At 33.7% G+C, this 27,921-nt stretch overlaps 2 protein-coding genes across 5 annotated transcripts in view; both read right to left on the bottom strand.

The window, feature by feature from the left end:
• LOC111054810 (probable RNA helicase armi) overlaps positions 1-14,761 on the bottom strand; it is a 51,821-nt gene extending 37,060 nt beyond the window's left edge. Inside the window, exons 1-5 of one of the 3 annotated variants that reach the window (XM_039429135.1) lie at positions 14,490-14,761; positions 10,719-10,898; positions 3,966-4,102; positions 2,634-2,857; positions 800-1,036 (exon numbers count right to left, since the gene is read on the bottom strand). In XM_039429135.1, the coding sequence (XP_039285069.1) occupies positions 800-1,036; positions 2,634-2,857; positions 3,966-4,102; positions 10,719-10,898; positions 14,490-14,617 (906 nt within the window). In that variant the 5' untranslated portion in view covers positions 14,618-14,761. The other 2 variants (XM_039429136.1, XM_039429137.1) reach the window with 2 other exon arrangements.
• Positions 14,762-23,759: 8,998 nt separating this feature from the next.
• LOC111059194 (alpha,alpha-trehalose-phosphate synthase [UDP-forming]) overlaps positions 23,760-27,921 on the bottom strand; it is a 43,929-nt gene continuing 39,767 nt past the window's right edge. Inside the window, exon 13 of one of the 2 annotated variants that reach the window (XM_039429134.1) lies at positions 23,760-26,360. In XM_039429134.1, the coding sequence (XP_039285068.1) occupies positions 26,124-26,360 (237 nt within the window). In that variant the 3' untranslated portion in view covers positions 23,760-26,123. The remainder of the gene's footprint in view (positions 26,361-27,921) is intronic. The other variant, XM_039429133.1, reaches the window with a different exon arrangement.

Here is a 27,921-nt window from a genome sequence, read left to right as displayed (position 1 = left end):
ATTGTATTGTTGGGTATCTAAAGTCTCTCTTTAAAATTGTTTTTATAATTGATCTTTGGGTGACTGCGAGAGGCTCAATGACTGAGGAGGAAGCCCCTCCCCAAGCTAGAATTCCATATAGTATTATAGATTGGACATAGGCAAAGTAAACTACTTTGCACTGATCCACACTCAGAACATTACTAAGCTCTGAAAATGCGTGAAGCAGCTTTCTGAGCCTATTCTTAGCACACTGGAAATGTTGTACCCAACTCATCTTGGAATCCAAGACAACGCCCAGGTATTTGTAATGATCAACGCGCTCAATCATACTACAATTACATCCAGCAGACCTGGGATTATTACAAGAATGCATCGTTAGTATTAGAGAGCCAGGATCAGCTTGATTTCTTGTAACTATTGGCATAAACTTCGTTTTTTCCACATTTACTGTAAGGCTATTGTGATCAAACCAGTTCTTTATTTTTGACAAATCAATTGAAGCACTCATGTAGGCCTCCTCCCAAGTGCTCCCAGTAGACACTAGTGCTGTGTCATCAGCAAACAGATACAACTCACCTTATAGGTTATAAGCCTATTTTAAATACTTCACGATTTCAGTAGGCCAAGTTTTCAGTTGGTCAAGTTTTTAATTGAACCCTTGCGGAACACGGGTTGCCAATTTGAGATTCTTCAAGATTTCAGTCGGCCAAGTTTTCAGTTGGTCAAGTTTTTAACTGAACCCGTGTTCCGCAAGGGTCACCTCATAGTTTATAATATAAAAATGTCAACAATATAAATAAAAAATATCAATACTCACAATCATATCCCTCTCATGTCCGTACTGGAGTTTGCCAAAGTTGCATTTTTTCGAAATGGTTATACCAAATTTGTCGTCCAGCAGATCGTTAGGGGAGTCTTGCGACTTGGCAAGCATGCTCTTCCAGAAATTGGAATCATTTTTGCGCTTGTAGCTGGTGCGCTCGGTTGAAGGTATCACCTTCAGAGCTCTCCATGACAGGGAACCTTGGTTGCTCTCGATAATATGCGCATCAATCTGAAAAACAAACATCAATTATCATTTAAACAACTTATATATTTTACTTCTTATAAATTGACTTACAACAAGAATACTGGATATTCTATGATTATTCCCTATAATGTTCCAGTTTTTTTTTAATAGTAACGAGTTTCAGATGTTTCCATAGAATGCTCAGTAGGATGAAAATCCATTCAACAACTGATGAAATTAATTGATTCGAGACTGTGATATTTAAAAATGGCTGAATTTCTGTTTTTATAAAAGAAGATTCAATATACTAATTCTACGTTGTTGTAGTTGTTGAATTTTTTCCATGTATTTGTTCTATATTAAATTATTATTTTATTTACTTAACATTCATAGAATTTTAGGTGTATTCTTATTTTTATTCTGTATATAACAAATAGGTTCTACTCTTTGTTTCTAGAAGTTATCAACTCATCTACTTATTTATTTTCTGTTCTGAATATGTTAATTGCTCATTTGTTTCCATTATAATGTAGTTAGTATGCAATGGGTCTTGAGCTGAGTTTATTAACATAAAGTTCAAATTCAGATTAAAATTCAAATTCATTTTATTGAGCAAAAAAAAAGCATACAGGCCAAGTCAAAACATAAAAATAGACAGAATAACAATGTAAAATTAAAAATTTAAGTATATAACAATGGTAAGAATACATTTATAATACAACAGCAGAGTTCAAGTGTCATCATTCAGAAATTCATCTACACTATGGTAAGCCCTATTCACCAAGTATGCATAGAGTTCTCTTTTAAAATTTATTGATGGGGCATATAAACATTTTGGTAACTTTTTAAACAGTCTCAAACCAATTACACTAGGACTTTTGTCAGAGAATCTCAATCTGTGGTGATCAATAAATGGGTCCCCATTGCCACGAGTAGAATAACCATGAACATCACAATTCTTTTTCAATGATTTAATCTTATTAACAATGAATAATACTACTCTGTAAATATAAATACATGGAAAAGTGAGCAATTGTAGTTCTTTAAATGCATTCCTGCACGATTGATTGTAATCCAGGTTTGCCAAGTACCTCACTGCACGTTTCTGTAAAATGAATAATTTCTGACAGTTTAAGCCAGACGTACGACCCCAAAGTTCTACGCCATATACCAGGTGAGTATAAATGAGAGAGAAGTACACACACCTAGCAATATCTCTATTTACAAATCTTATCATATACCGTAATACAAAGAGACCCCTGCTAATCTTACCAGCTACTTTATCAGCATGCTCATTCCATGACAAGTGAGTTTTTGATATTGGAGAAAACAAATAACAGTTTTTAAGAGTAAATTATGATTCAACTGTGAATTGTGATTCAACTGAATCAACTAGAACAGGTAACATCAGATACTTGTGGATGAGAAAACTACGTGAGATCTACTGTTCACAGAACTACTGTCTATTATTACTGTTTTGGTCAGATGAGAGTGTAAGAACGGCTCTACTCAGTATAAGAGACTACCAGCTTCACGAGAAAGAACAACGGGGAACATTTTGAGTTAACAGTGTCATTTGGAGCATAAACTCCCTATAACATGGGATATCTTCTAATGCTATTTTTTCTTCTCTATGCTTTACCTCATCACCGACTACCGGCATATAGCCGATCTCACAGGCGTCCAGAGAGAAGTAGGTCTCCCGATTGATGATGCCCACTTTCTTGTCGGCCCTCCAGTGCGTCACCACGCCCTCCGCCATTTTGTAACGAAGAGGCATCACTCCAACAATTTCCAAAATTTCTCCGCAACCGTTCAATGAGTCTGCCGATTCTTCAACCAGCATTTGCACTCTCAACCAGTCACCTAAACAATTATGATTATTCATTGATAAGTTCAATGATTAAATTATATAATATATATTATAATACTAATATATAATATATTAAATCTATTAATATATAATACATTTTATATAATATACAATGTAATAAATCAAATCAAATCATTTATTTGCCATACAATAAATACATATTAAAACAAATAAAAGAAAATACATAATTTTATAATCAAAAGTATAAAATAATAAAATAAAAAGTAAGCATAAATAATACCAAAATCAAAATTAGATACTTTTCATGTGTAATTTGGCATCACCAGCAAAAGGAATTAAGCCTTGCCCGCTGGTGAGAGTTGCAATTAGTTAGCTATGCTTGAATACATTTGTTACATTGGTTTTTTCCTGGTTTTATACAATAATACAGAAAAAATAGTCCACGCTTTAAAATATGTTTTAAAAAATAAGATAATGCTTCCAATTGAAAAGAGTTTTCTATTATCCATTTTTTTAGTATTTTGTAATTAATTCTTGCTTCCAGATCAGAAGGCAATTCATTTTTGAATCTTTAATTAATTCATTCATTTATTCATAGACAATATATACAATGCAGGTAAAAACAACAGGCATTCGCCCAAAACTGCTTTAAACCTTAATTTGGAATACACGGTCTAGAGGGTATGCAAATGATAACTTAATTCACACACTATTTTGAGTCCAAAAATGTATGTACTACAATAATTTGAAATTTATCAGATAAATTAATTTCAAAATACAAATCCAAACAAAAATCTTCCTTCAAAATCACAAGAAATATTAATCTTGTACATATATATAAATGAGCTGTCTTCTAAGTACTATTAGTTTTGTATTATAATAATTTTGTATTTGGTCTAAAATCATATTGAACTATATTATTTAATAATTTTTTTTATACTTAATAAATTATTGATGTAATAAATAAATTATGTTATAAATATTAATCTTGTACATATATATAAATGAGCTGTCTTCTAAGTACTATTAGTTTTGTATTATAATAATTTTGTATTTGGTCTAAAATCATATTGAACTATATTATTTAATAATTTTTTTTATACTTAATAAATTATTGATGTAATAAATCAATTATATTACCTGGTATTGGGACGAAAGAAATTTTGACATGGTCAAGATTAAATGAGTAGTTTCCTGGGGGGTCGATGAATACTTCTCGCTCCTTCCTTTGCGTCACATTGCAAACTTGCTCTCGATCAAATATCTTTTTCTTTTTCCTGCGGAAAAGTGTTCTATTTTAGTATACTTGTATAATTGTCTATTTTAGTATACTTTAAAAGAAGTAGAATCATTATCATTATTACTATTGTATTTTGATAACTTTAAAATTAAAAAAAAAACACTCACATTCTTTTGGTGTGCCGACGACCGTTTCATGCTGGTATTGCACATTCTCAAGCCATTAATGATAATGCGTTGTTAGTTATCCATCTTGTCTTCACTAATATTATTACTATTGTATTTTGATAGATTTAAAGTGAAAAAACACTCATTTTTTTGGTGTGGCGACAAGACCGTTTCGTGCAGGTGTTGCAAATTCTCAAGCCAAACAGAAACTGAAGTAGCTCAGGTTATGAGGGTGGGTATTTGGTCAGAGTGGGGGCGGAGGGGAGTTTTGGCGGTTAATGGAGGAGGATTTAAATGAGTTTGTCAAACAGGGTGTGGGAGGAAAAGTTTATTTGATCATTTAGAATATTGTTTGGTGTACTTGTATATTTCAAACTGTTCCAGTACATCTAATTTCCTGTTTTTGTGGGAATAGTGGAGTATTTCAAGGTTATTGTTTATGTCAGGGTGTATTTATTCAACCAATAAAGATGCGTACTTTTAAATTCATACAAGTTTTCATATTTATTCATTTCATTGCCATGTAGGCTGAGTTATAACAAACTGGCCTACTATTTGGTCAGTGGAGATAATGTGTTTTTCAACTTTTCCTCCCACACCCTGTTTGACAAACTCATCTAAATCCTCCTCCATTAATCGTAAAACTCCCATCCACCCCCACTCTGGCCAAATACCCACCCTCATAACCTTAGCTTCAGTTTCTGTTTGGCTTCAGAATTTGCAACACCAGCACGAAACGGTCTTGTCGCCACACCAAAAAATGAGCGTTTTTACACTTTAAATCTATCAAAATACAATAGTAATAATATTAGTGAAGACAAGATGGATAACAAACAACGCATTAGCATTACTTGAAAATAACAAGAGAATAATGTCTAGGAAAAATAATAACATTATAACTTACTATTGCAATTTACTGCACTATAGAGAAATATAGCATAAGAACATATTCCATGGTATATAGAGCGTTTATATTCGAATTTTCACTGTTAACTCAAGTCGATAGTCGTAGTAGTTCTTCTCAGTGGAGCTATGTAATGCTGGAAGTCTCTCATAATGTGCCGTTCTTACACTATCATCCGGCCAAAACAGTAATAATAGACAATAGTCGATAGTATATCTAATATCTATATGACTAATATCTAGGTATCTGATATCTATATGACAGTGATTGTTTTGTGATATTTGCTCTTATGTACCTGACGACGTCTATGTATTTGTGTAAAATTCTCATGACAATGAAGAATGTATTGAAATCGTTATCGGCTCAAGGCTGTTCTGTACACCTTTTTATTTTTATTGAAATTGGATAATCTTCTTCAATATAATTGTTAAGATCATTATAAGAGTGAGAAAAAGTGGCAACTGAAATTTTTATTTTTTTTCTAATAAGCGAGTTATGGGTTGTTGAAGTGCTAAATTCCGTTTTCTTTCCAGATCAAAAACGGTTTCGAATTTTCCATTGAAGTATTTTTTTAATACATTCAGTATATCATTGGCTTTGTTCTAATATGCGTTTTTTTGCGATCAATGCCAAAATAAACAAGTTATCGAATTTACAAAAAATGTTACTTTTTCATTTATGAACGATATGGGGAATAAGATGTTTTATTTTGGAAAGATACATTTTTTTAAAGAGAAGTTCTAATAATATAGTCGAAACCGTTCATGATCTGGAAAGAAAACGGAATCTGGAAAGTTAGCACTTCAACAACCCATAACTCGTTTATTAGACCACTTTAAAATTTCAGTTGCCACTTTTTCTCACTCATAAAATGATCTTAACAATTATATTGAAGAAGATTATTCAATTTAAATAATAAAAAAATTGTACCAAACAGCCTTAAGTTAACAAGAAATCGGCATGACATTTTGAACATAAACGACCTATACCATGGGATATCTGCTTATGCTATCTTTTCTCTATGACTGTACATAAATTATAATAGTGTACTGGAGAGTAAAAATGTAAAAATAACTGTATTTAATAATAAAATTCTATCAGAAGTTTAGTATTTTCAGATAACCTTACAAAATCAACTTGTTAAAATTACTGTATAAGTAAAGAGCATGAAATGGTTTTGATACTATTACAAAATAACTTATTGATTCTAGATACCTTCAACTTGAGAAGCTTAATAAAAATATTGGATTTGATAGTGTCGGTTGCACAAAAACCGGTTAAATTTTAATCGTAATTAATTCCACGAGAACCAATCTGAGAAGCCATCTTTTCAAAAACGCCTTTTCTGATTGGTTCACGTGAAATTAACCACGGTTTAAATTTAACCGGCTTTTGAGCAACCGGGTCGTAGTGTTCAAGAATAAGTATTCAACATTTTTTGATTCATAACATGCAAAGAATTTTAAAAACATGAAAATAATACTCACAAATTTAAAAACCAATCCAATCGTTAAAACAAATTTAAAATTTAACCGGCTTTTGTGCAACCGGCCGTAGTTTTCAAGAATAAGTATTCAACATTTTTCCATTCAAAGCACGCAAAGAATTCTAAAAATATTAAATAATACTCACAAATTTAAAAACTAATCCAATTGTTAAAACAAATAATAATATAATACTGATTACAATCTGGTTATAAGTAGTGGAATAAATAAGATTTTGAATCCATCCACAACTTGAACAGATTCAATAAAGTTGAAACACAACACTTAGTTGTTGAATCTCATTGAGCAACTGAGTTGCGAATGATCAATGAATTTGGTCACAGCAAGCAGTCAACAGTCTGCTATATCTAATCTTCATTGAACTATAGATAAAGTCCTATCAAGCCTTTCTTTCAGATAGCAAGAATTCGAAAATAAAGAGCGAAATTTTCAGGAACAAAAATAGTTTTGTCAGTCATTTCACATAGGCTGTCATCCAAATCTATACTTCCACACTATTATTATGAAGGAAGGAATTAACTTGAAGATCTACAAGACTTGACCTATTTCGGACTAAGTGTTACGTTATCTAAGTTTGGGAGCGGAATGGCACAAGGTTACCTTATTTTTCCTATCTCTATCATTTTGATAATGTACTTAATGTATAAAATGAATAAAGAATGAAAAATAAGCTTATACATGTACCGGATAGGAAATACATGTTTCATGTTTGACGCATCATCACGTCTGAACTACTGAACTGATAAACTTGAAATTTTGCATAAACATTCTTAATAAACCGAAGATAGTTATAAGCCTATTTTGATTTTTATTAATCAATCAATTATAATTTTAATAATTTATTCAATTTGCGTTAAAAGTTGTAGGATAAGTTCCCAATCAAATAGTTCTCCTATTCTAAATTATATGAGTTGTTAATACTTTTAATATCAGTATGTAACTATAAAACTGAATTCAACCTATTCGTGATTTTAACAAACCCTTGTGGAGCACGGGTAAGACTTGCATAGAATTCTATGGAATTATATATTAAAATTATCATCATCATCATCATCTTCTTACAAGGATTAGGCTCTATTGGCCTGTACCGGCATCCATTTCTTCCTTGGTCTTCCTATGCCTCGCTTTCTTCGGGTTTGTACTCCCATGCTAATATTGGGAGCCTATTGGATGGCATTCTGAATAAATGAGTAGACCAATTTTCCCGATATTTCTTCAGAATATCCAATAGCGGTTCTACATTCGATTCAGCTCTTATGTTGTCATTCCTTATTTTAAAATTAAAATTATTTGTGGTGAAATTATTCATAAATCTTATCAGACAATTATAATATTAGGAAACGAAGAGATCTTGAACGGTAATCATGATGTAAAACATTATTTTTGCTGAGTAGGAATAGTCCCATTAAAACTCATGAGAATGAGACCTCACAACAATAACTGTACAACACACAATAGTAGGATTAGATTTTTTCTGATAATTTAAGATCTGCTGTAGAATAAATATTGTACTTGTAGTTGGAAAATTTATGTACTTCTTAGTCATTCAGGTTATAGTGTGATTAGAGCTAGCATAATCATTCATTCATTTGCCATCCATTCAATTTATTCAATTAGACCATCAAACCACATTTCCTAAAATATCAGCTTCACAGTTTTTAATATGACTTATCTTTTTGACTTATCTTGAGATTAAAATTATTTATAGGATTAGTTCTTTTAATTTTCAAGTTCTTTATGTTTTTAATTACTTTAACTATAAGGATTCTTTCATTTCAATCTCACATTCATTGAAATAGGTTATATTTACAATTTTAATTGGAATGGAAAACAGACTACATTCACCCCTCTCAGCTGTTCCCTAACTTCCAACTTACTTAGGCTACATGATTATTCTTTCTGATTAGTTTCATAGATTAATATATTTATTCAATTCTACTTAATTATTTATAGGGTTAGTTCTTTTAATTTTCAAGTTCTTTGTGTTTTCCATTAATCTAACTGTGGGAATTCTTTAACTTCGATCCTAAATTCATAGAAATAGGTTATATTTACAATTTTGATTGGAATGGTAAACAGACTACATTCACTCCTCTCAGCTGTTTCCCAACTTTCAAACTTACTTAGGCTACATGATTATTCTTTCTTTCTGATTAGTTTCATAGATTAATATATTTATTCAATTCTACTAAAATATATTTTGGAATTTTTAAACATTATTAGATTATGAAACTCACCATTTATTATTGTCTCAATGCATCAAATTATTTAGTAGGCTATTTTATTTCTTTAGGTTAAGTTGGCTACCATGTATTATTTTGAACAGCCCAATATGTCCGTTTTAGTTTTAGTCAGCTTGAAAATGTGACCTGTGTGGTCACGAAACCATGGTCGTGTACCAAATTAAAGTGTAGAAAACTGACAACATCTATGTGTTTTTATTTCACTCATGAGAATAATCAAGGTGCGCCAGAGAAACTTACTTTTTTGAAAAAATTCCCGCGCGGTGGTCGTTTAAAGGGTGAAAGGGTCGTAAATTGGTGTAAGGGGCAGGAAGGGGCGCATCTGGAGGGTTAAGTTCCCAAGTTTATCCTCCCTCAGGTAAGTAGTCATCATGCTCTGGTCTAGAGAGCAGCGGACCTTCGAAGTTGAGAGCTCCTTTCCTAATGTTCGATCACTTGTTGCTACACAACGTGCCTTCCGCGCTCGACTTAAAATTCCTCCTCACACACTCCTTCCTGGCCGTAATTCGATTCTGCAGTGGGTTAACTCGGTTCGGGAGTGTGGAAGTGTCGCTATACCCAGAAATGGACTTCAACGAACCATCAGAGCTCCAGAAAATAACGAAAGAGTGAGGCAGTCAGTTGTGCGTTCTCCCCAGCGTTCGGCTCGTAAACACGCAGATGTTATGGCAATTTCTGACTCCACTGTTCGACGAAATCTCCATGAAGATCTACAATTTCATCCATATAAATCGGCTGTTGTTCAAGAATTGACTGAACGCGATTTTGTTGCCCGTCAAAATGCATATGATATACTGATTAACTTCCTGAAGACGCGGTCATTTTTTTTTTAATGACGAGGCTCGTTTCCTCAATGCAAATTTTTTATGGGGTTATTTGAAATCCCTGTTTGATCGACCACGGACCATAGCACACCTCAAGAACAACATTCGCGACGCCATTGCCAATATACCGATTGATAAACTGCAACGAGTGAATACAAATATCAAAAATCGACTTCACCAGTGTATGCACAATGGGGGTCGCCATTAATTTGATGTGCTTTTCGAGACTGCATGAAAAATAGGGATATTGTATTCTTATATAAAAAAATTAAAACAATAACAGAAGTACTTTTGTTTTTATTGACCTTTCGAATAGGTAAGTTTCTCTGGCACACCTTGTATTATCACATTGTACTGGACACACACTGATATTTGAGAATCCATTATGAAAAATTCTTTTCCTACAGTTACGTTGAAAAGTGGCCATTGCTGCACTGATTACAGAACGCAAAGAATCACTTTTCCGCTCTAGTGCGGGAAAAATTTTTCTACACTCCATATTTGCAACATGGCAACGCAAAATACTTAGTAGGTTATATGGAGCAACAGTGCAGCAAAATCAAAATGAAGTTGGTAACAGTGACTGGGCTGCTATAGTGAGCAGAGGTGCAACGAAGCACAACGCGCTAATTATTAGTATTATATATTATAACCAAGGACAACGAGGACTTTAGGATTTTAGGATTAAGGTTTTTATCAATAATAAAATTACACAGAAAAACATTTGATGGATTTCAGGCAATTTTACCCATAATTACCCACTTTTCATATTCAATGGTAACTGTAGGAAAAACTTAATGTGAAATACGTGCGCAAAGTTCCTCTGCTGCACTCAAGAAACCATTCCGCCCTCGCCTACGGCTCGGGCGTAAACGTTTCTTTCGGTGCAGCAAACTGTCACTTTGCGCACTAGTTGCACAAATAACTATTTTCCATTACTTTAGAACTTAATCTATGATAGAAGTAGGGTACTATGGTAATAGTAGCAAGTTACTGAAAAGATATCTCACTTTGTTTCTTCTGTATTCACGAAAACTTGCTCGGGAACATCTTCAGGTCCCGCCCACAGCTCGTCCGTTATTCTGATGATCTTCCTCACTATCAAGTCATCATCAGCGCATGATTGATAAGCCAAATATTCGACAGTTTGTCCCACTTCCACATGATGCGGAGAATCTTTCAACTGGAACCTACACAATACATACACAACCAATATTAAAGAGTAGCCTTTTTAAAGTGAAACTTACATAATAATGTACTCAAATAATAGTAGTACTAAATAATATGGTGAGGTCCACGTTATAATGGCAGTGGAGAAAGATAGAAGAAAAGCGTTGCCAATCCTCTGTCTTATCAATGCCTTCTATAGACGGTAGCTGATACAGGTTTAGATGTTATATTAAGGGTCGGTTTCCGAGCTCGGGATTTAGCTAAGTTCTAGGCTTCAAACAGCTGGAGTCAGAGAATTAGCTTTCCGAAACAGGGCGTAGTCACAGTTTTTATTTTCTCAATTCTATAATTGGAAACGTTTTTCCTTGACGGAATTAAACATTTCTAAATAATTCAGAATAGCTGAAACTTTACACTATTTTCTCTTCATTCTATTTTGTGTTTAATAGTTTTTGAAATTTAATTCAAACGTGACTTTGACAATGACTACGACTACGCCCCGTTTCGGAAAGCCAATTTTCTTACTCCAGCTGTTTAAAGTCTTGAACTCAGCCTGATCCCGAGCTAGGAAACCGGCCCTAACTGTTCATTCTTGTTTTAAATAATCAATTAAGTTTTATTGAGCAAGACATTGTATTTTTCAATAATTTCATAATGAATTTTCATAATTAAGATGAAATATTTTGTTAATTAATTATTAATTCTACATTGTCAAAAGAGGATCTAGCAACAAAGCTAAGCGAGAAAGAGATAGCGCTATCCGCTTTGTTGAATGATAGACAAGGATAGCAATACAATTGCTAATCAAACACTGTCATTAGTCTATAACGTGGACCTCACTATAGACTACAATACTACCCGTTCAAAAACTAAGAACATTTTTGAAAATGTATCTTTCCATGAGCAACAGATGCTCTTTGTATCTTCTCAAAAGCAACGTGTTGCATCCGAAAAGATACACAAGAAGTTTTTATGTATCTTTCCATAGATTTTAAACAGCTGGAGTCAGAAAATTAGCTTTCCAAAACGGGGCGTAGTCGCAGTTTTTATGTTATCTTTTCTGTAATTATTGGAAACGTTTTTCCTTGACGAAATTAAACATTTATAAATAATTAAAAATTGCTGAAACTTTACACTATTTTCTATTCATTTATTTTGTGTTAAATTTTCTAGTTTTTTGAAATTTAATTCAAACGTGACTCTGACAATGACGACGACTACGCCCCGATTCGGAAAGCCAATTTTCTTACTTCAGCTGTTCAAAGTCTAGAACTTAGCCTGATCCCGAGCTCGGAAATCGGCCCTTAATGTATCTTTCCATGAGCAACAGATCCTCTCTTGTATCTTCCCAAAACCAACGTGTTGTATGCGAAAAGATACACAAGGAGCTTTAATGTATCTTTCAATAAGCAACAGATGCTTTTCTGTATCTTCTAATAAGCCACGTGTTGCATCCGTAAAGATACACAAGGAGCTTTAATGTATCTTTCCATAAACAACAGATGCTTTTCTGTATCTTCTAATAAGCCACGCGTTGCATCCGTAAAGATACACAAAGAGTTTTGATCTATCTTTCCATAAGCAGCAGAAGTTCTTTTGTACCTTCTCAAAAGCAACGTGTTGCATCCGTAAAGATACACAAGAAGCTTAAGGGCCGGTTTCCGAGCTCGGAATCAGGCTAAGTCCTAGACTTTAAACAGCTGGAGTCAGAAAATTAGCTTTCCAAAACGGGGCGTAGTCGCAGTTTTTATAACAGTAGTCGCAGATTTTATTTTCTCATTTCTATAATTGGAAAAGTTTTTCCTTGACGTAATTAAACATTTCCAAATAATTCAAAACAGCTGAAACTTAACACTATTTTCTCTTTATTTTATTTTGTGTTGAATTTTATAGTTTTTTGAAATTTAATTCAAATGTGAATTTGACAATGACTACGACAACGCCCAGTTTCGGAAAGCCAATTTTCTTACTCCAGCTGCTTTAAGTCTCGAACCAAATCCCGAGCTCGGAAACCGGCCCTTAATGTATCTTTCCATAAGCAACAGATGCTCTTCTGTATCTTCTCAAAAGCAACGTTTTGCATCCGTAAAGATACACAAGGAGTTTTAATGTATCTTTCCATAAGCAACAGATGCTATTCTGTATATTCTAAAAAGCCACGTGTTGCATCCGTAAAGATACACAAGGAGCTTTAATGTATCTTTCCATAAACAACAGATGCTTTTCTGTATCTTCTAATAAGCCACGTGTTGCATCCGTAAAGATACACAAGGAGTTTTAATGTATCTTTCCATAAGCAGCAGAAGTTCTTTTGTACCTTCTCAAAAGCAACGTGTTGCATCCGTAAAGATACACAAGAAGCTTAAGGGCCGGTTTCCGAGCTCGGAATCAGGCTAAGTCCTAGACTTTAAACAGCTGGAGTCAGAAAATTAGCTTTCCAAAACGGGGCGTAGTCGCAGTTTTTATAACAGTAGTCGCAGATTTTATTTTATCATTTCTATAATTGGAAACGTTTTTCCTTGACGTAATTAAACATTTCCAAATAATTCAAAACAGCTGAAACTTAACACTATTTTCTCTTTATTTTATTTTGTGTTCAATTTTATAGTTTTTTGAAATTTAATTCAAATGTGAATTTGACAATGACTACGACAACGCCCCGTTTCGGAAAGCCAATTTTCTGACTCCAGCTGCTTAAAGTCTCGAACCAAATCCCGAGCTCGGAAACCGGCCCTTAATGTATCTTTCCATAAGCAACAGATGCTCTTCTGTATCTTCTCAAAAACAACGTTTTGCATCCGAAAAGATACACAATGAGCTTCAATGTATCTCTGCATAAGAAGCAACAGATGCTCTTTTGTACCTTCTTAAAAGCAACGTGTTGCATCCGTAAAGATACACAATAAAGCTCCAATGTATCTCTGCATAAGCAACAGATGCTCTTTTGTATCTTCTCAAAAGCTACATATTGCATCCGTAAAGATACACAAGAAGCTTAAGGGCCGGTTTTCGAGCTCGGGATTTAGCTAAGTTCTAGACTTTAAACAGCTGGAGTCAGAAAATTAGCTTTCCAAAACGGGGCGTAGTCGCAGTTTTTATAACAGTAGTCGCAGATTTTATTTTCTCATTTCTATAATTGGAAACGTTTTTCCTTGACGTAATTAAACATTTCCAAATAATTCAAAACAGCTGAAACTTAACACTATTTTCTCTTTATTTTATTTTGTGTTCAATTTTATAGTTTTTTGAAATTTAATTCAAATGTGAATTTGACAATGACTACGACAACGCCCCGTTTCGGAAAGCCAATTTTCTTACTCCAGCTGCTTCAAGTCTCGGACCAAATCCCGAGCTCGGAAACTGGCCCTTAATGTATCTTTCCATAAGCAACAGATGCTCTTCTGTATCTTCTCAAAAGTAACGTTTTGCATCCGTAAAGATACACAAGGAGTTTTAATGTATCTTTTCCATAAGCAACAGATACTCTTCTGTATATTCTAAAAAGCAACGTGTTGCATCCGTAAAGATACACAATGAAGCTTCAATGTATCTCTGCATAAGCAACAAATGCTCTTTTGTATCTTCTCAAAAGCTACGTATACTGAACTCACCTATGAAGACCATCTATGACGCCCTCCATAACTCCAACAGCTGTCACCTTCCCCAAGGCCTCGAAGCACTGAGGTCCGTCACTTTTCCCCGTCACATTCATCCTCATCGCACGAATTAGACGTCTCATCCGGTGCGTCTAGTATCGCCAGATATTTCGCTTTCTCCTCTTCTATAGCCAAGTTAGCTGATTGTTCTTGTTGGAAAAAAGAATTTATAAACCTGAGAAACGGCAGCATTGTGTTGAGATTCCTGAATCTGATGATCTACTACTAGAAATACCTGCAACCAAAATAGAATAACATTTTTCAATTCGATTTCATTTGCATCAATCAAAGACACGTCTGAAGATAGGCATGTTATATCAAACTCTTATTAATCCAAATTTGGGAGAGGAATATTGAAGGGTTCGCCTGTGTTTCCTCTTCGTATATAATTTTAATTATAATTAATTTTAATTGTAAGTAATTTAATTTAATTTTAATTATAAGTAATATTGTTTATTAAGGCAGTTCGGTACACTTTTTTTATTTAAATTGGATAATATTTTTCAATATAATTGTTAAGATCATTATAAGAGTGAGAAAAAGTGACAACTGAGATTTTTAATTTTTTCTAATAAGCGAGTTATGGGTTGTTGAAGTGCTAAACTCCGTTTTCTTTCCAGATCATAAACGATTTCGAATTTTCCATTGCAGTTTTTTTTTTAATACATTTAGTATATCATTGGCTTTCTTCTAATATGTGGGTTTTTATGCCAAAATAAACAAGTTATCGAATTTACAAAAAATGTTACTTTATTTATGAACGATATGGGGAATAAAATGTTTTAGTTTGGAAAGATACATTTTTTGAATTTTTTAGAGAAGTTCTGTTAATATAGAAGAAACCGTTTATGATCTGAAAAAAAACGGATTTAGCACTTCAAGGACCCATAACCCGCTTATAAGACCACTTAAAAATTTCAGTTGCTACTTTTTCTCACTTATAATCTTAACAATTATAATGAAAAATATTATCCAATTTAAATAAAAAAGTGTACCAAACAGCCTTAATGTAAAAATTACTATAGTGATGTCAATGTTCTAATGGCAGTGTACGATTGTCAATTTGTATTGCTATCCTTGTCTATCATTCAATAAAGCAGATAGCGATATCTCTTTCTCGCTTTGCTCTGTTGCCAAATCGTTTTTAACAATGTCGAAATAAAATAAATTGACTAAATATTCAATCTTGATCATGAAAATTCATTATGAAATCATTGAAAAATATAATTTCTTGCTTGACAAAATATAATTTATTATTTTAAACAGAATGAACAGTTTCGGTTATTACACCATTGTCAATCTCTGATAAACTAAAACTAAATACAAGAGCAGCAGAATTATACTAGTAGGCGAGTACTGCTATTGGTCAAGGGCATGAACGCCTGCCATTGGCCCAGCTAGACAGTCTCCTCCCCCACAACGGTGTGACAAAATGGCGGATCAAGCAACAGAATCGCCATGATAACAAAATTTACTTTCAGTACAAAATAAGAACAAAGAAAACAAGTGTGAAAGATAATAAAACAAATATGTTTATCAATATTAATTTATCTTTCACACTTGTTTTCTTGGTTCTTATTTTGCACTGAAAGTAAATTTTTTTATCATGGCGATTCTGTTGCTTGATCCGCCATTTTGTCACACCGTTGTGGGGGAGGAGACTGTCTAGCTGGGCCAATGGCAGGCGTTCATGCCCTTGACCAATAGCAGTACTCGCCTACTAGTATAAATTCTGCTGCTCTTGTATTTAGTTTTAGTTTATCAGAGATTGACAATGGTGTAATAACCGAAACCGGTCTTTCTTATTATCAATAAATCAGTAGTTTTTGACAATTTTTCAGTCTTTTTCATTCAATATGAATAAATTACCACAATATCAACTTCTCGACTACACAAAAAGTAAGTACTGATATGATTGAACTCACCTATGAAGACCATCTATGACGCCCTCCATAACTCCAACAGCTGTCACCTTCCCCAAGGCCTCGAAGCACTGAGGTCCGTCACTTTCCCCGTCACATTCATCCTCATCGCACGAATTAGACGTCTCATCCGGGGCGTCTAGTATCGCCAGATATTTCGCTTTCTCCTCTTCTATAGCCAAGTTAGTTGATTGTTCTTGTTGGAAAAAAGAATTTATAAACCTGAGAAACGGCAACATTGTGTTGAGATTCCGGAATCTGATGTTCTACTAGAAATACCTGCAACCAAAATAGAATAACATTTTTCAATTCGATTTCATTTGCATCAACCAAAGACACGTCTAAAGATAGACATGTTACATCAAACTCATATTAATCCAAATTTGGGAGAGGAATATTGAAGGGTTCGCCTGTTTTTCCTCTTTCAATAGCATTTTAATTATAAGAATAATAATATTAATATTTTATAATAATATTTTTAATAATATTTTTAATTAATAATATTTTTTTACTTTCCTTGCCCTATTACCATAGGTAAGGAAAGTATTGCTTTCCGAAAAAAATTAAGGTACCCCAATTTGTAAATTTCTATACGTTTCAAGTTCCCCTGAGTCCAAAAAAGTGGTTGTTGGGTATTGGTCTGTATATGTGTGTGTGTGTGTGTGTGTGTGTGTGTTGTGTGTGTGGTGTGTGTGTGTGTGTGTGTGTGTGTGTGTGTGTGGTGTGTGTGTGTGTGGTGTGGTGTGTGTGTGTGTGTGTGGTGTGTGTGTTGTGTGTGTGTGTGTGTGTGTGTGTTGTGTGTGGTGTGTGTGTGTGTGTATGTATGTGTACAAGATTTCTCATCTCTCAATCAACGGAATGACTTGAAATTTGGAACTTAAGGTCCTTACAATATAAGGATCCGACACGAACAATTTCGATCAAATTCAATTAAAGATGGCGGCTAAAATGGCGAAAATGTTGTCAAAAACAGGGGTTTTCGCGATTTTCTCGAAAACGGCTCCAACGATTTTGATCAAATCCATACCTAAATTAGTCATTGATAAGTTCTATCAACTGCCATAAGTCCCATATCTGTAAAAATTTCAGGAGCTCCGCCCCATCTATGCAAAGTTTGATTTTAGATTCCCAATTATCAGGCTTCAGATACATTTTAAACAGAAAATTTCAAGTGGAAAAGATTGAACATGAAAATCTCTACAATTGATGTTCAGTAACATTTTCACCTAAAATTGAAAATAAGCTCGAAATTCGAGAAAATGTGATTATTTCAATTGCAAACTGTTGATTCTCTCAAATCATTCACTATGGAGAGATAGCAGACCTCGTGTGTTCCCAGCGTTATTGTCCTGTCACCAGCTGGCTCAGATCTTTGAATAGTAGTAGACTTGAGATGCGCGGGAACACTAGCGTCAGGTGATCAATTTTCATAACGGCAAGGAAAGTTGTGTGAGTGCACCACACCAGATTTTTGTCATAGTTATTCAATCTCAGCTGTTTTCCATGCAAGGAATCAAGCTGGTAAAACAGCTGTTTGCAGAACAAATAAACATATAATTCTCATTACAGCATACTCTACTTTAATGAAACCATATGTTTTCTTTACAGTCGAGTATGTTTCCTAGTTCCAAAATAGGAACGGAACAGCAAAACTACTACAAAAAAAAACCACCTTCAGCGCTCCAGGTGGAAGTTTTGTCAACTTCCACAATATTCCTGATTCGGAATTTGTAAACTAGGTTGTGTTTATAGAATGCAATTATTCTTCTTTAGATTATTATGACAAAAAATAGTGTACGTTTACTTGGACGTGAATGTCTTTTGCAGTGCTCGAATGGAATTCTAGTTTCGGCTGACGCCTTGATTAGAAACATTCTCGCCTGCAAAATTTCCCTTCCCGTCCTTGTGACGTAAGATACTATTAATAATGTATAAATTACTATAGTGAGGTCCACGTTATAATGGCAGTGTACGATTGTCAATTTGTATTGCTATCCTTGTCTATCATTCAATAAAGCAGATAGCGCTATCTCTTTCTCGCTTTGCTGTGTTGCCAAATCGTTTTTAACAATGTAGAAATAAAATAGATTAACTAAATATTCAATCTTGATCATGAAAATTCATTATGAAATCATTGTAAAATATAATTTCTTGCTTGACAAAATATAATTGATTATTTTAAACGAGAATGAACAGTTAATATTACATCAATAAACCGGTATCAGTTACCCTCCATAAAAGGCATTGACAAGACAGAGGATCGGCAACGTTGTGCTTCTATGTTTCTCCACTGCCATTATAATGTGGACCTCACTATAGATATAATAATAATATCAAGTGACCTGGCTGGCTCAGGTCTGGTGTCGCAACTGACCAATTTCAGGGCCTCTGACATGACCTAACGACTACTATTTAGGCAGCCGGGACCGATGACTTAACGTGTCCATCCGTAACACTAGATAAATAGAATGTATGAAATTTGGTAACTTTTTAGATTTGTTACTGTAGGCTACACAGTTCTATGTAAATTTCGAAACAACAAACCAACAGGTTATTGAAAATAACAAATTGCTGATAAAAATACAACATTTTTTCAATAGTAGGTGAAGTTTGAATTTGACTCATTCTTAATATAAACTAACCAAAACAAAGATACACATTCATTAATTTATCATAGGCCTATCAGTCTTTAAAAACGTCAAGGTAATTAATCAATACCTTAAAAAAACTACCAGTATCAGTTATTCTCTATAGAATGTGACAGTGGCAAAGAATAGAATCGGCAAAGCTGTTCCACTATCTTTCTACACTGCCATTATAACGTGGATCTCACTGTATTTTGTAATTCAAATATCAAAAGAACAGGCATAACCTAACTCACTTCACTGGAAAAATTTGTTTACTGTCCGATTTAATTATCAATAGGCTAATACTTCCAACCAAAATCTAAACTATAGTGAGGTCCTTGTTATAATGACAGTGAAGAGAGATAGAAGAACAACGTTGCCGAACCTCTGTCTTGTCAATGCCTTCTATAGACGGTAGCTGATACAGGTTTATTGATGTAATATCAACTGTTCATTCTCGTTTGAAATTATCAATTTTATTAAGCAAGAAATTATATTTTTCAATAATTTCACAATGAATTTTCATAATAAAGATGAAATATTTTGTTAACTATTAATTCTACATTGTTAAAAGACGATCTGGCAACAGAGCCAAGCGAGAAAGAGATAGTGCTATCCGCTTTGTTGAATGATGGACAAGGTTAGCAATATCTTTGCTAATCAAACACTGCCATTATAACGTGGACCTCACTATAGGAATTGAATACAGCAGAAAAAGAACTCACTTGATTGGAAGAGTGTGTTTACTGTCCGATGTATTTGTCAATCGGCTGGTACTTCCAACCAAAATCTAAACTGGAAGTTTAAATACCAAAGAAAAAGGACTCACTTGATTGGAAGAATGTGTTTACTGTCCGATGTACTTGTCAATGGGCTGGTACTTCCAGGCAGTCTCTTGAAGATAGTCGAGCTCTTTGCGCAGAGAGTTGAGTCTTTTCTGATGGGCCTCCTGCTCGCCCACTTGGAGACGACTTTTCTCAACTGTTTCCTCAAACTTGAGCAACGGAAATGTCAAGCACTTGGTGGGTGTGGCTGAGTTCAAACTAGTGCCTTGCGATTCGCTTTGTATTGGAGACGAGAGAACCGTTTTCGGCAGGCTCATTATTCATCTGAAATTAAAACAAAATGATCAATCACCGCATTGAAGAATGAGGAATGTTAGGGTATTACCACATTGGATGTATATACAAATGTACAAGTGCGAGGCAATGCATGCAGATGAGAAACGAAATCTGGAGAAAGCTAATCAATTAGAAATTAGAAACATTCAAACTGAACGTTGGCACTTGCTGGTGGTGTTTAGGTGAGCAGCGTCATGCAAGTCACAACGAATTTTTATGGCTCTTTCGAGATTTTGTTTCCCATCTGCGTCCTTGGTTATACATTGTCTCGCGTGCACTTGCACATATGTGCATCCAATGTGATCATAACCTTAGTAAGGATGAATCAAGCACTTGTAGAGTTACTTATTAAAAAAAGCGAAAAAGACAAAAAAATAGCATAACTTGGGCCAAGTACTAAGAACATATAACTTAAATTTATATTACTGTAGAATTTTGTTATGAATACATTTTGGTGTAAAATTGTTACACAAGTTTCACAATACCGTACTGGGTAAATTTAATTTTCAAAAAGTGAAAGATTAGAGAAGGTAGAGACTGTTTCTACAAACCGATTTAAAGACATGAAACTGATATTAACCAGAAAGAATTTGTGCTGCGTATATTTATAAAACCTTGCTTTATGATATTGACAATTTTATAGATCTCTTCAATGTTTTTTCCATTACGAGCTGCTTGTTAAATAATCACTTTTGAACAACTAAATCACGACATAGCAGTCAGGTATTTATAAATAAAAGCTATTAGCTTCTACTCACATTTTTGGAGCGCTTTCGGACACTATGCCCACTCTGGGTGTTGATGAAGGGCCTAGTGTCCGAAAGCGCTACACAAAAATGTGAGTAGAAGCTGATAGCTTTTATTTATAAATACCTGACTGCTATGTCGTAATTTAGTTGTTCAAAAGTTTATAGAACTGTTAACCTATTATCTTATACACATTTTTAAAACATGTAAGCTTTTTTTATGAGGCTAACTTAGTGTGTTAATAAAACTAATAAGAAGAGAAGAGTCATGTGGGTCACGAACAGTATTGAACAGTTCGTTAATTTATTGCTAAATGGTAGTGAATTTATTGTTTAATTTTTGATAGCATACACTGTGCTTTGATTAATTTTTGATCCAAAGTTATAAAATTATTTCCATTATTTGAACTATGCTACTGTTCAGGCTTTTTCTAATCTTAGATATAAGCTGGCATAGTACTTACAGGAATATTGTGAATACCAGAATTACAATATAAGGTGGTATAAGGTGGTAGGACTAGGAGTACGCTATAATTTATAACTTTGTTGTAGTTTAAACACAGTGTTACATTTGTAAATATTCAAAAACACTTACTTTTTGGCGAATCGAGTTATGCATTTTACTCCTGAGGAGGCAGGATGCATTTTTCTCCTTCTCAGGAGAGGAAATGCATATGTTAATTCGCCATAAAAGTATGTTTTTCAAATATTCACAAATGTAACACAGTGTCTAAACTACAGCAAAGTTATTATATTATAGTGTTTCGTCATGGAGAGCAACATCAAATATAATATTTATCATGGTTTTAAAAGTTGATATGATTGAACATCTCATACGGTACGCTGCACGTAAAGTTAGTCAAATTTGGCGTGTGCTACAGCTAGGAAAACTTTAAATTTTGTTCAATATAGTTCATTGCATGTTATGATATAAAAGACAGAAAAAAGTTTCAGAACAATCGTCCAGAAAATAACTCAAGTGAAGTGAAAATATAATGTAACTAATAAAAATAAAAATGTGAGAGACATTGTAAGAACTGAGGGTTTCAAAAAATAATTGGAAAGTATGAAAAAATTACGATGAAGATAATTGAGAGTAAATTATTTTATACACTTGATACTTCAGTGGTCTTCACCAGCAGCCAGGGCTGCGGGAATCGCCATTTCGTCTTCCCTTTTGTAGGGGTCGTTTATTCCTTATGGTCTTTAGGTGTGCTCGTCTACAAACTCGTCCAGGCTGTAGTATGGTCTATTGCTTAGGTAGTGCTTTAGTTTCCTGATGAAGGCTTTCCTGTCTTGGATATTTTTTAGGCTAGATGGCAGCTGGTTGTATAGGTAAGGCCCGCTGTACATAGGGGACCTACTGTACTTCTCGAGTCTGTGCTGAGGGAGGTCTATGTTATTTATTTATTTATACGTGGATACAATAACAAATCATATAAATATGATTGGGAAGGAACAACAGGCTTGGCCCAAAACTATTCCATTCCCAAATTTTGATTACATGTCCAAAAAATAGGTTATGTTTCTTCTGTAAGAAGTTCAAGCTCAACTTTCGTCCAACTTTTTATATCTATGTTCTGTCTGTTTCTAGAGTTGTAACTGTGTCGATCCAATCTGAGCACTTGGGTTGATTTCTTCACTTCGATAATAGTTTCCAGGATGAACAATGATATAACACATAATGATATACACATAAGTCAAAGTTCACTGGACACACAGGCAGTGGTCAAATACAAAGTTAATGTTTAATGTTCATTCACAATTATCCGACTAGAGCCAGTGGAGATCTTCACGTACCTAGGTGCAGACTTACTAAATCTCTTTCGAGTTTTCCAGTAGTGGTGATAAAATTTTTCAACCTTCTACCAACCTCTTTCCGTACTCTTCCCCTGCCTGCATTCCTTAGAAATTTAAGAAAATGGCTCATTGAAAATCCATTCTACTCTTTAGGAGAATTCAGGACAGGAGTATGTAGAATAGATTATTAAAATAAACTATTATATGAAATAGTTAATTATAACGTAGCTCTATTATGGGTGAACTATTGAATGTTATTTATTGATATAGATGTCTTCATTCATTTTAAGGATTTATTATTATTGATTTTATTATATATTGTGACCTAATTATGATTTCATTATGTACGATATTGTAGTTTTATAAAATATTTTGACATAGCCTTATGTACTACTGTATAGTCAGGCTGAATAATGAACACAAATACAAATGTATGTCAAATTTCATGAAAATCTATTACTGCCTTAATGTTTAATGTTCAATGAGATAAACGTGATATTAATTCTACAGTAATTGGTTTCTTCAATCGAAAATGCCTAAATTGAATCAGGAATGTATATCCATTTAATGCTAAAATTGTTAATCCTTTAAATAGAAGCTGCAATCCCAGTTTAACAAATAATAATTTGTCTTATTAATAATAAATTAAAAAAAATAATAATTGAGATGACAAGTGGAATAAACAGCTAAGTTACAATGAGAAACTACCTTCAAATTTAATTGTATAACATATTTTATTTAAATATTTCATTGTATAAACATATATAATCTTTAATAATTTGATCACATTTATCACAATCTGAAAGAAAACCAAGAAAGTTCAAATTCTGAAGATACATTTGTAAATTATAATATCCAATTATAAAATTAATAATAGAATTTGAATTACAAAATTTGAAGTTTCACAATTTACTAAAATATAAACCTAATACATATATTACAATAACTTTACTACTCTGAAAATACATTTCATCATTATTACTAAAAACTATATTTTGTAAGGAGGGGAGAAATTTTGAAGAAAATTTGATTAAGTGTTCCAACATTTGAATTTTGAGTGTTCCTAATGAATTTTATAAATGCATGTACCAATTCAATAGCTAGAATTTACAAAATAGTTCTTAGGCAATCGTATTTTGAACTTATGAGTTGTCCAACCTTATCTAATATGTATAAATTTAAATTTATTTTGATCACATTTATTCAAGTTCAGCCATTAATTCAGTGAACTACTTACAGAGAAATTTAAAAAATACAGCAGTTTTTTGATATGTGATTTATTTGAAAAACAAACATGACTATCACTGTATAAACATGAAACCTTGATAATTAATAGCAAACTATTTCAACATACAGTAATTTTATAAACAAGATTTACTTATTCATTATTAGTTTCTGTCATGATAAGTCATATCCACATTTGAGCGATACATTTGCAATATTTGTCTTTTTGATTGCGGGATACACAATTTGAGGCAGCCATCTGAATAATAAAAGCAATATATATATATTTAAAGTTTAATTGATGAATAATACTTGGAAGTTTAAAAACCAAACAATGTCAACAGTAATTCGTGAATTAGGCTATAATAATTATTCTTAGGACACTATGAGAACTGAATTGCAAGTGTAGGAATGTGGATATTCAATGATTGTTCAATGATATATGCTTAAACCATAGAAGTTATTCTAATAAAATTGTGGAATGATATGTTGAAAACAGAATCGAGCATGAGATCTCAGTCATGTTTATGTTCTCATAGTTTACACAAGAAAAGGAACAAATCAAAATTGAGCACACTTAGTGACTAATTCAAACAGTTTTGGAACCAAAGGACTCACTGACAGGAGTGTCAACCAACAGATTTGCATCTCCCTTCTCTGTTCAACCATCTCCATCTTTGGCTCCCAAACTAAGCGTGGTTTAGAGACAGGGAATTAAAAAATGAAACAATTACATTAAAATTTATGTTGCTTTCTATGATGAAACACTTCATAATAACGTTTTTGTAGTCTAGACACTGTTTTTCTATGTAAATATTTGAAAAAACTCTTACTTTTTGATGAGAGATACATTTAACTCCTGAGGAGGAGCTTCATCAGCCTCATTTCTTATCAAAAAGTAATTTTTTTCAAATATTAACATGGAAAAACAGTATCTAGACAATTAGTTACAATTATATTGTTTTGTATCAATGTAGACCACACTAAAATGATTTGGACATCATCTTGCCTCTGGATTAAAATTAATTCAAGACTATGAGCTAGACAGTATTATTTTGTTGCATCATTAAGACGTTTATAGACTTCAAATGAGCTAGACAGTATTATTTTGTTGCATCATCAAGACGTTTATAGACTCCAAATGATAACAGAGAACCTATTCCTGACATGTCTATTGATACACAACATAGCTATGAAAAATTCGAAGACTCCCCTTAGTCGGCTCTAATGAAAGCCACACTTTCGATTATGTTGATGAAAAGCAAGTAGCTGAAGTTATGTAGATTAAGGCATTGAGGCAGTCCCTAGACCGTCAATATTATTATTGTATGATGTACTACCTACTCATAACATCAGGCCATACAACTCTAATAAACACCTTATGGACACTTTGAACACTTCATAGACCTACTTATAAAATCAGGTCACAGTATCTACAAAGTGTTCATTACTTCTGTGTGGTCTCATGTTATATGTAGGTACCGATATTACAATGATACTAATATCAAGTGATAATGAAGTGAGTCATTGTACAATGATACTAAATATCTAGGAATCGTTGAAAAGAACATGTGATTCAAATATGTTCTATGTTCTAGTTTTAGTTCTAGTTCAGTTTCTAGTTCTATGGCCCGGTTGCACAAAAGGCGGTTAAATTTGAATCGTGAATAATTTAATTATAACCAAACAGAGAAGGATAATTTGAAAAGAAAGCTTCTCTGATCGGTTATCATTAAATTATTCACGGTTAACATTTAATAGGCTTCTCTGCAATTGGCACTAAGAGTATTTACTTGTAAACTGTATTTAATTTGATAATTTTTTGTAAGGCAATTTTATATGTCTTGAAAGTACTTCAATTATTGTTATGTGGTGTTTCATTCATTTCCCAATTCCCAGCCTCTAAACCAGCTCAAGTTCATTACAATTGGGTAGAAGTTAACGCTACAATGACAAGGACCTACAGCAAGTGACTACTAAAGTAGTGTTTTGTGTTGTCGGCCAACTTTGACTACTACTAAGGTGGTGTTTTGTCGTCGGCCAACTTTGACTACTACTAAAGGTAGTGTTTTCGTCGTCGGCCAACTTTGACTACTACACGAATAGTGATCTTGTCGTCGGCCGACTTTGGCGACTTCTCAGGTAGTGATTATCGTTTGGTATCTGACGGGAGCGACATTTGGATCTTTAGCGCCTGTTGCTGCCTCATGGAGCTCGATGCCGATTGGGTGGAGGCAAGACCTGAGGCGGCTCGCTTGCTGAAGTGACGCTCGACCCATTTGAGCATCGTCAGTACAGAGTCAGTGCTTGGCAGTCTTCGCTGTGCGGATGTCTTCACAATGCTCGACTGAGCCACACGGAAAGTGGCAGCCATTCCTTTCAGAGCCTAAGAAACATTTAATTACACCAATTATTCAAATCAAATTTTATACACACGAAATATATAATTGATAGATGGAAATTACTGAGATATTGCAATTATTCAAATGCTAATGAATTATTATTAAACTAAATCCAAATTAAATTCTGTAATTCACCCCGAAGACTTCTGCTACTGCAAATATTGACAACAGGGTAAACAGCTAGATAGAAATTCTATTTGGATTTTCAGTTAATAATAATTATAAATATATGATTCATTACAGTTATTCGAAGTGAAAATTTTGTTGTTGTGATGTGAACTTGACCATACTTTGGACATTCGTAGTTACATATATTAAACTAAATTCGAGACGAAGTTGAGAACTTGAAGCGTTGAGGGCTGGCATTTTTGCCCGAGTTGCGACCGCTATTTTTCACCACATCACAAACAAAACTGAAAAAATTGATGATATGGAAACTTGACAAATTGAAAACTTCACGAATTGAAAATCTGAGTAAATGAGAAACACAAACAGAAATCCTGACATACTGAAAACATAGTAACGAACTAGAAACTAGACGAATATAACGCTTGATGAACTGAACACTTGAAGAAATGAGAACTAGAACAAATTAAAACCTAACGTACTAAAAACTTGGCGTAGGCCTACCAAAACTTTGAAAACTGGACACTTGACAAACTGATAACTTGTCAAGATAAAAATTCGACATACTGAAAAGTTGAATAACTGAAAATTAGAATTACTGAAAACAAGAAGAATTGAAAACTTGACAAAGAGAGAACATAACACAATAAAATCTTGATGAACTTAGAATTTGTCAAAAAAATTGACAAACTGAAAACTTGACGAATTAAAAATTTGAACTGAAAACTTTAAAGGATTGAAAATTTGAACTAAAATCTTGACAATATTGAACTTTAAAACTTGAATTGCAATTTTCTGGATCGGGCACTACAAGCTGTTATTCAAGGTAATTTTCTTTACTGACCTAGACCATAAAGTGAACATTTTCGGCCATTGAGCGGCAAAGAAAGCATTTTCAGGCCTCCAGCTGATCTCGCCGGAAACTGATCTTTTTAGGGTAACCGTCCACTGGAACCGTAATCAACCACTACCTCCGTAAACAAAGCCATAGTACATTCTGGTGACGTCAGCACAAGTAGGGCTCCTACACCAATAAAAACACTAGCTGATATAGATCAGCTGAACTCAACGAATTTTTATTGGTATAGGAGCCCTACCTGTGCTGACGTCACACGAATGCACTACGGATTTGTTTACGGAGGTAGTGATTCAACCGATCCGTTCGGCTGTTGGATCGGACGAATCTACCGGCCGTTGATTCGGCCGAATATGGTCGTCCATTGGAACCGTTCAGGTCGTCTAGTTCAGAAGTTGGCTGGTTGCCAATTATTGAATAAACTACTATCATAGCCACCAAAATGTTTCATAAACAATAATTGTATTGAGATTTTGAATATTGAATAAACAAATATCAACTAAATTAGTTATTCATTACAACAATTCTACCTCCAGATCCTATTTGTTCAGCAGTCTTTGTCC

This window comes from Nilaparvata lugens, chromosome 5, assembly GCF_014356525.2.
Source record: "Nilaparvata lugens isolate BPH chromosome 5, ASM1435652v1, whole genome shotgun sequence".
Taxonomy (NCBI): domain Eukaryota; kingdom Metazoa; phylum Arthropoda; class Insecta; order Hemiptera; family Delphacidae; genus Nilaparvata; species Nilaparvata lugens.
The sequence above is the reverse complement of the archived record's forward strand: the minus strand, read 5'-3'. Positions and strand labels throughout refer to the sequence as shown.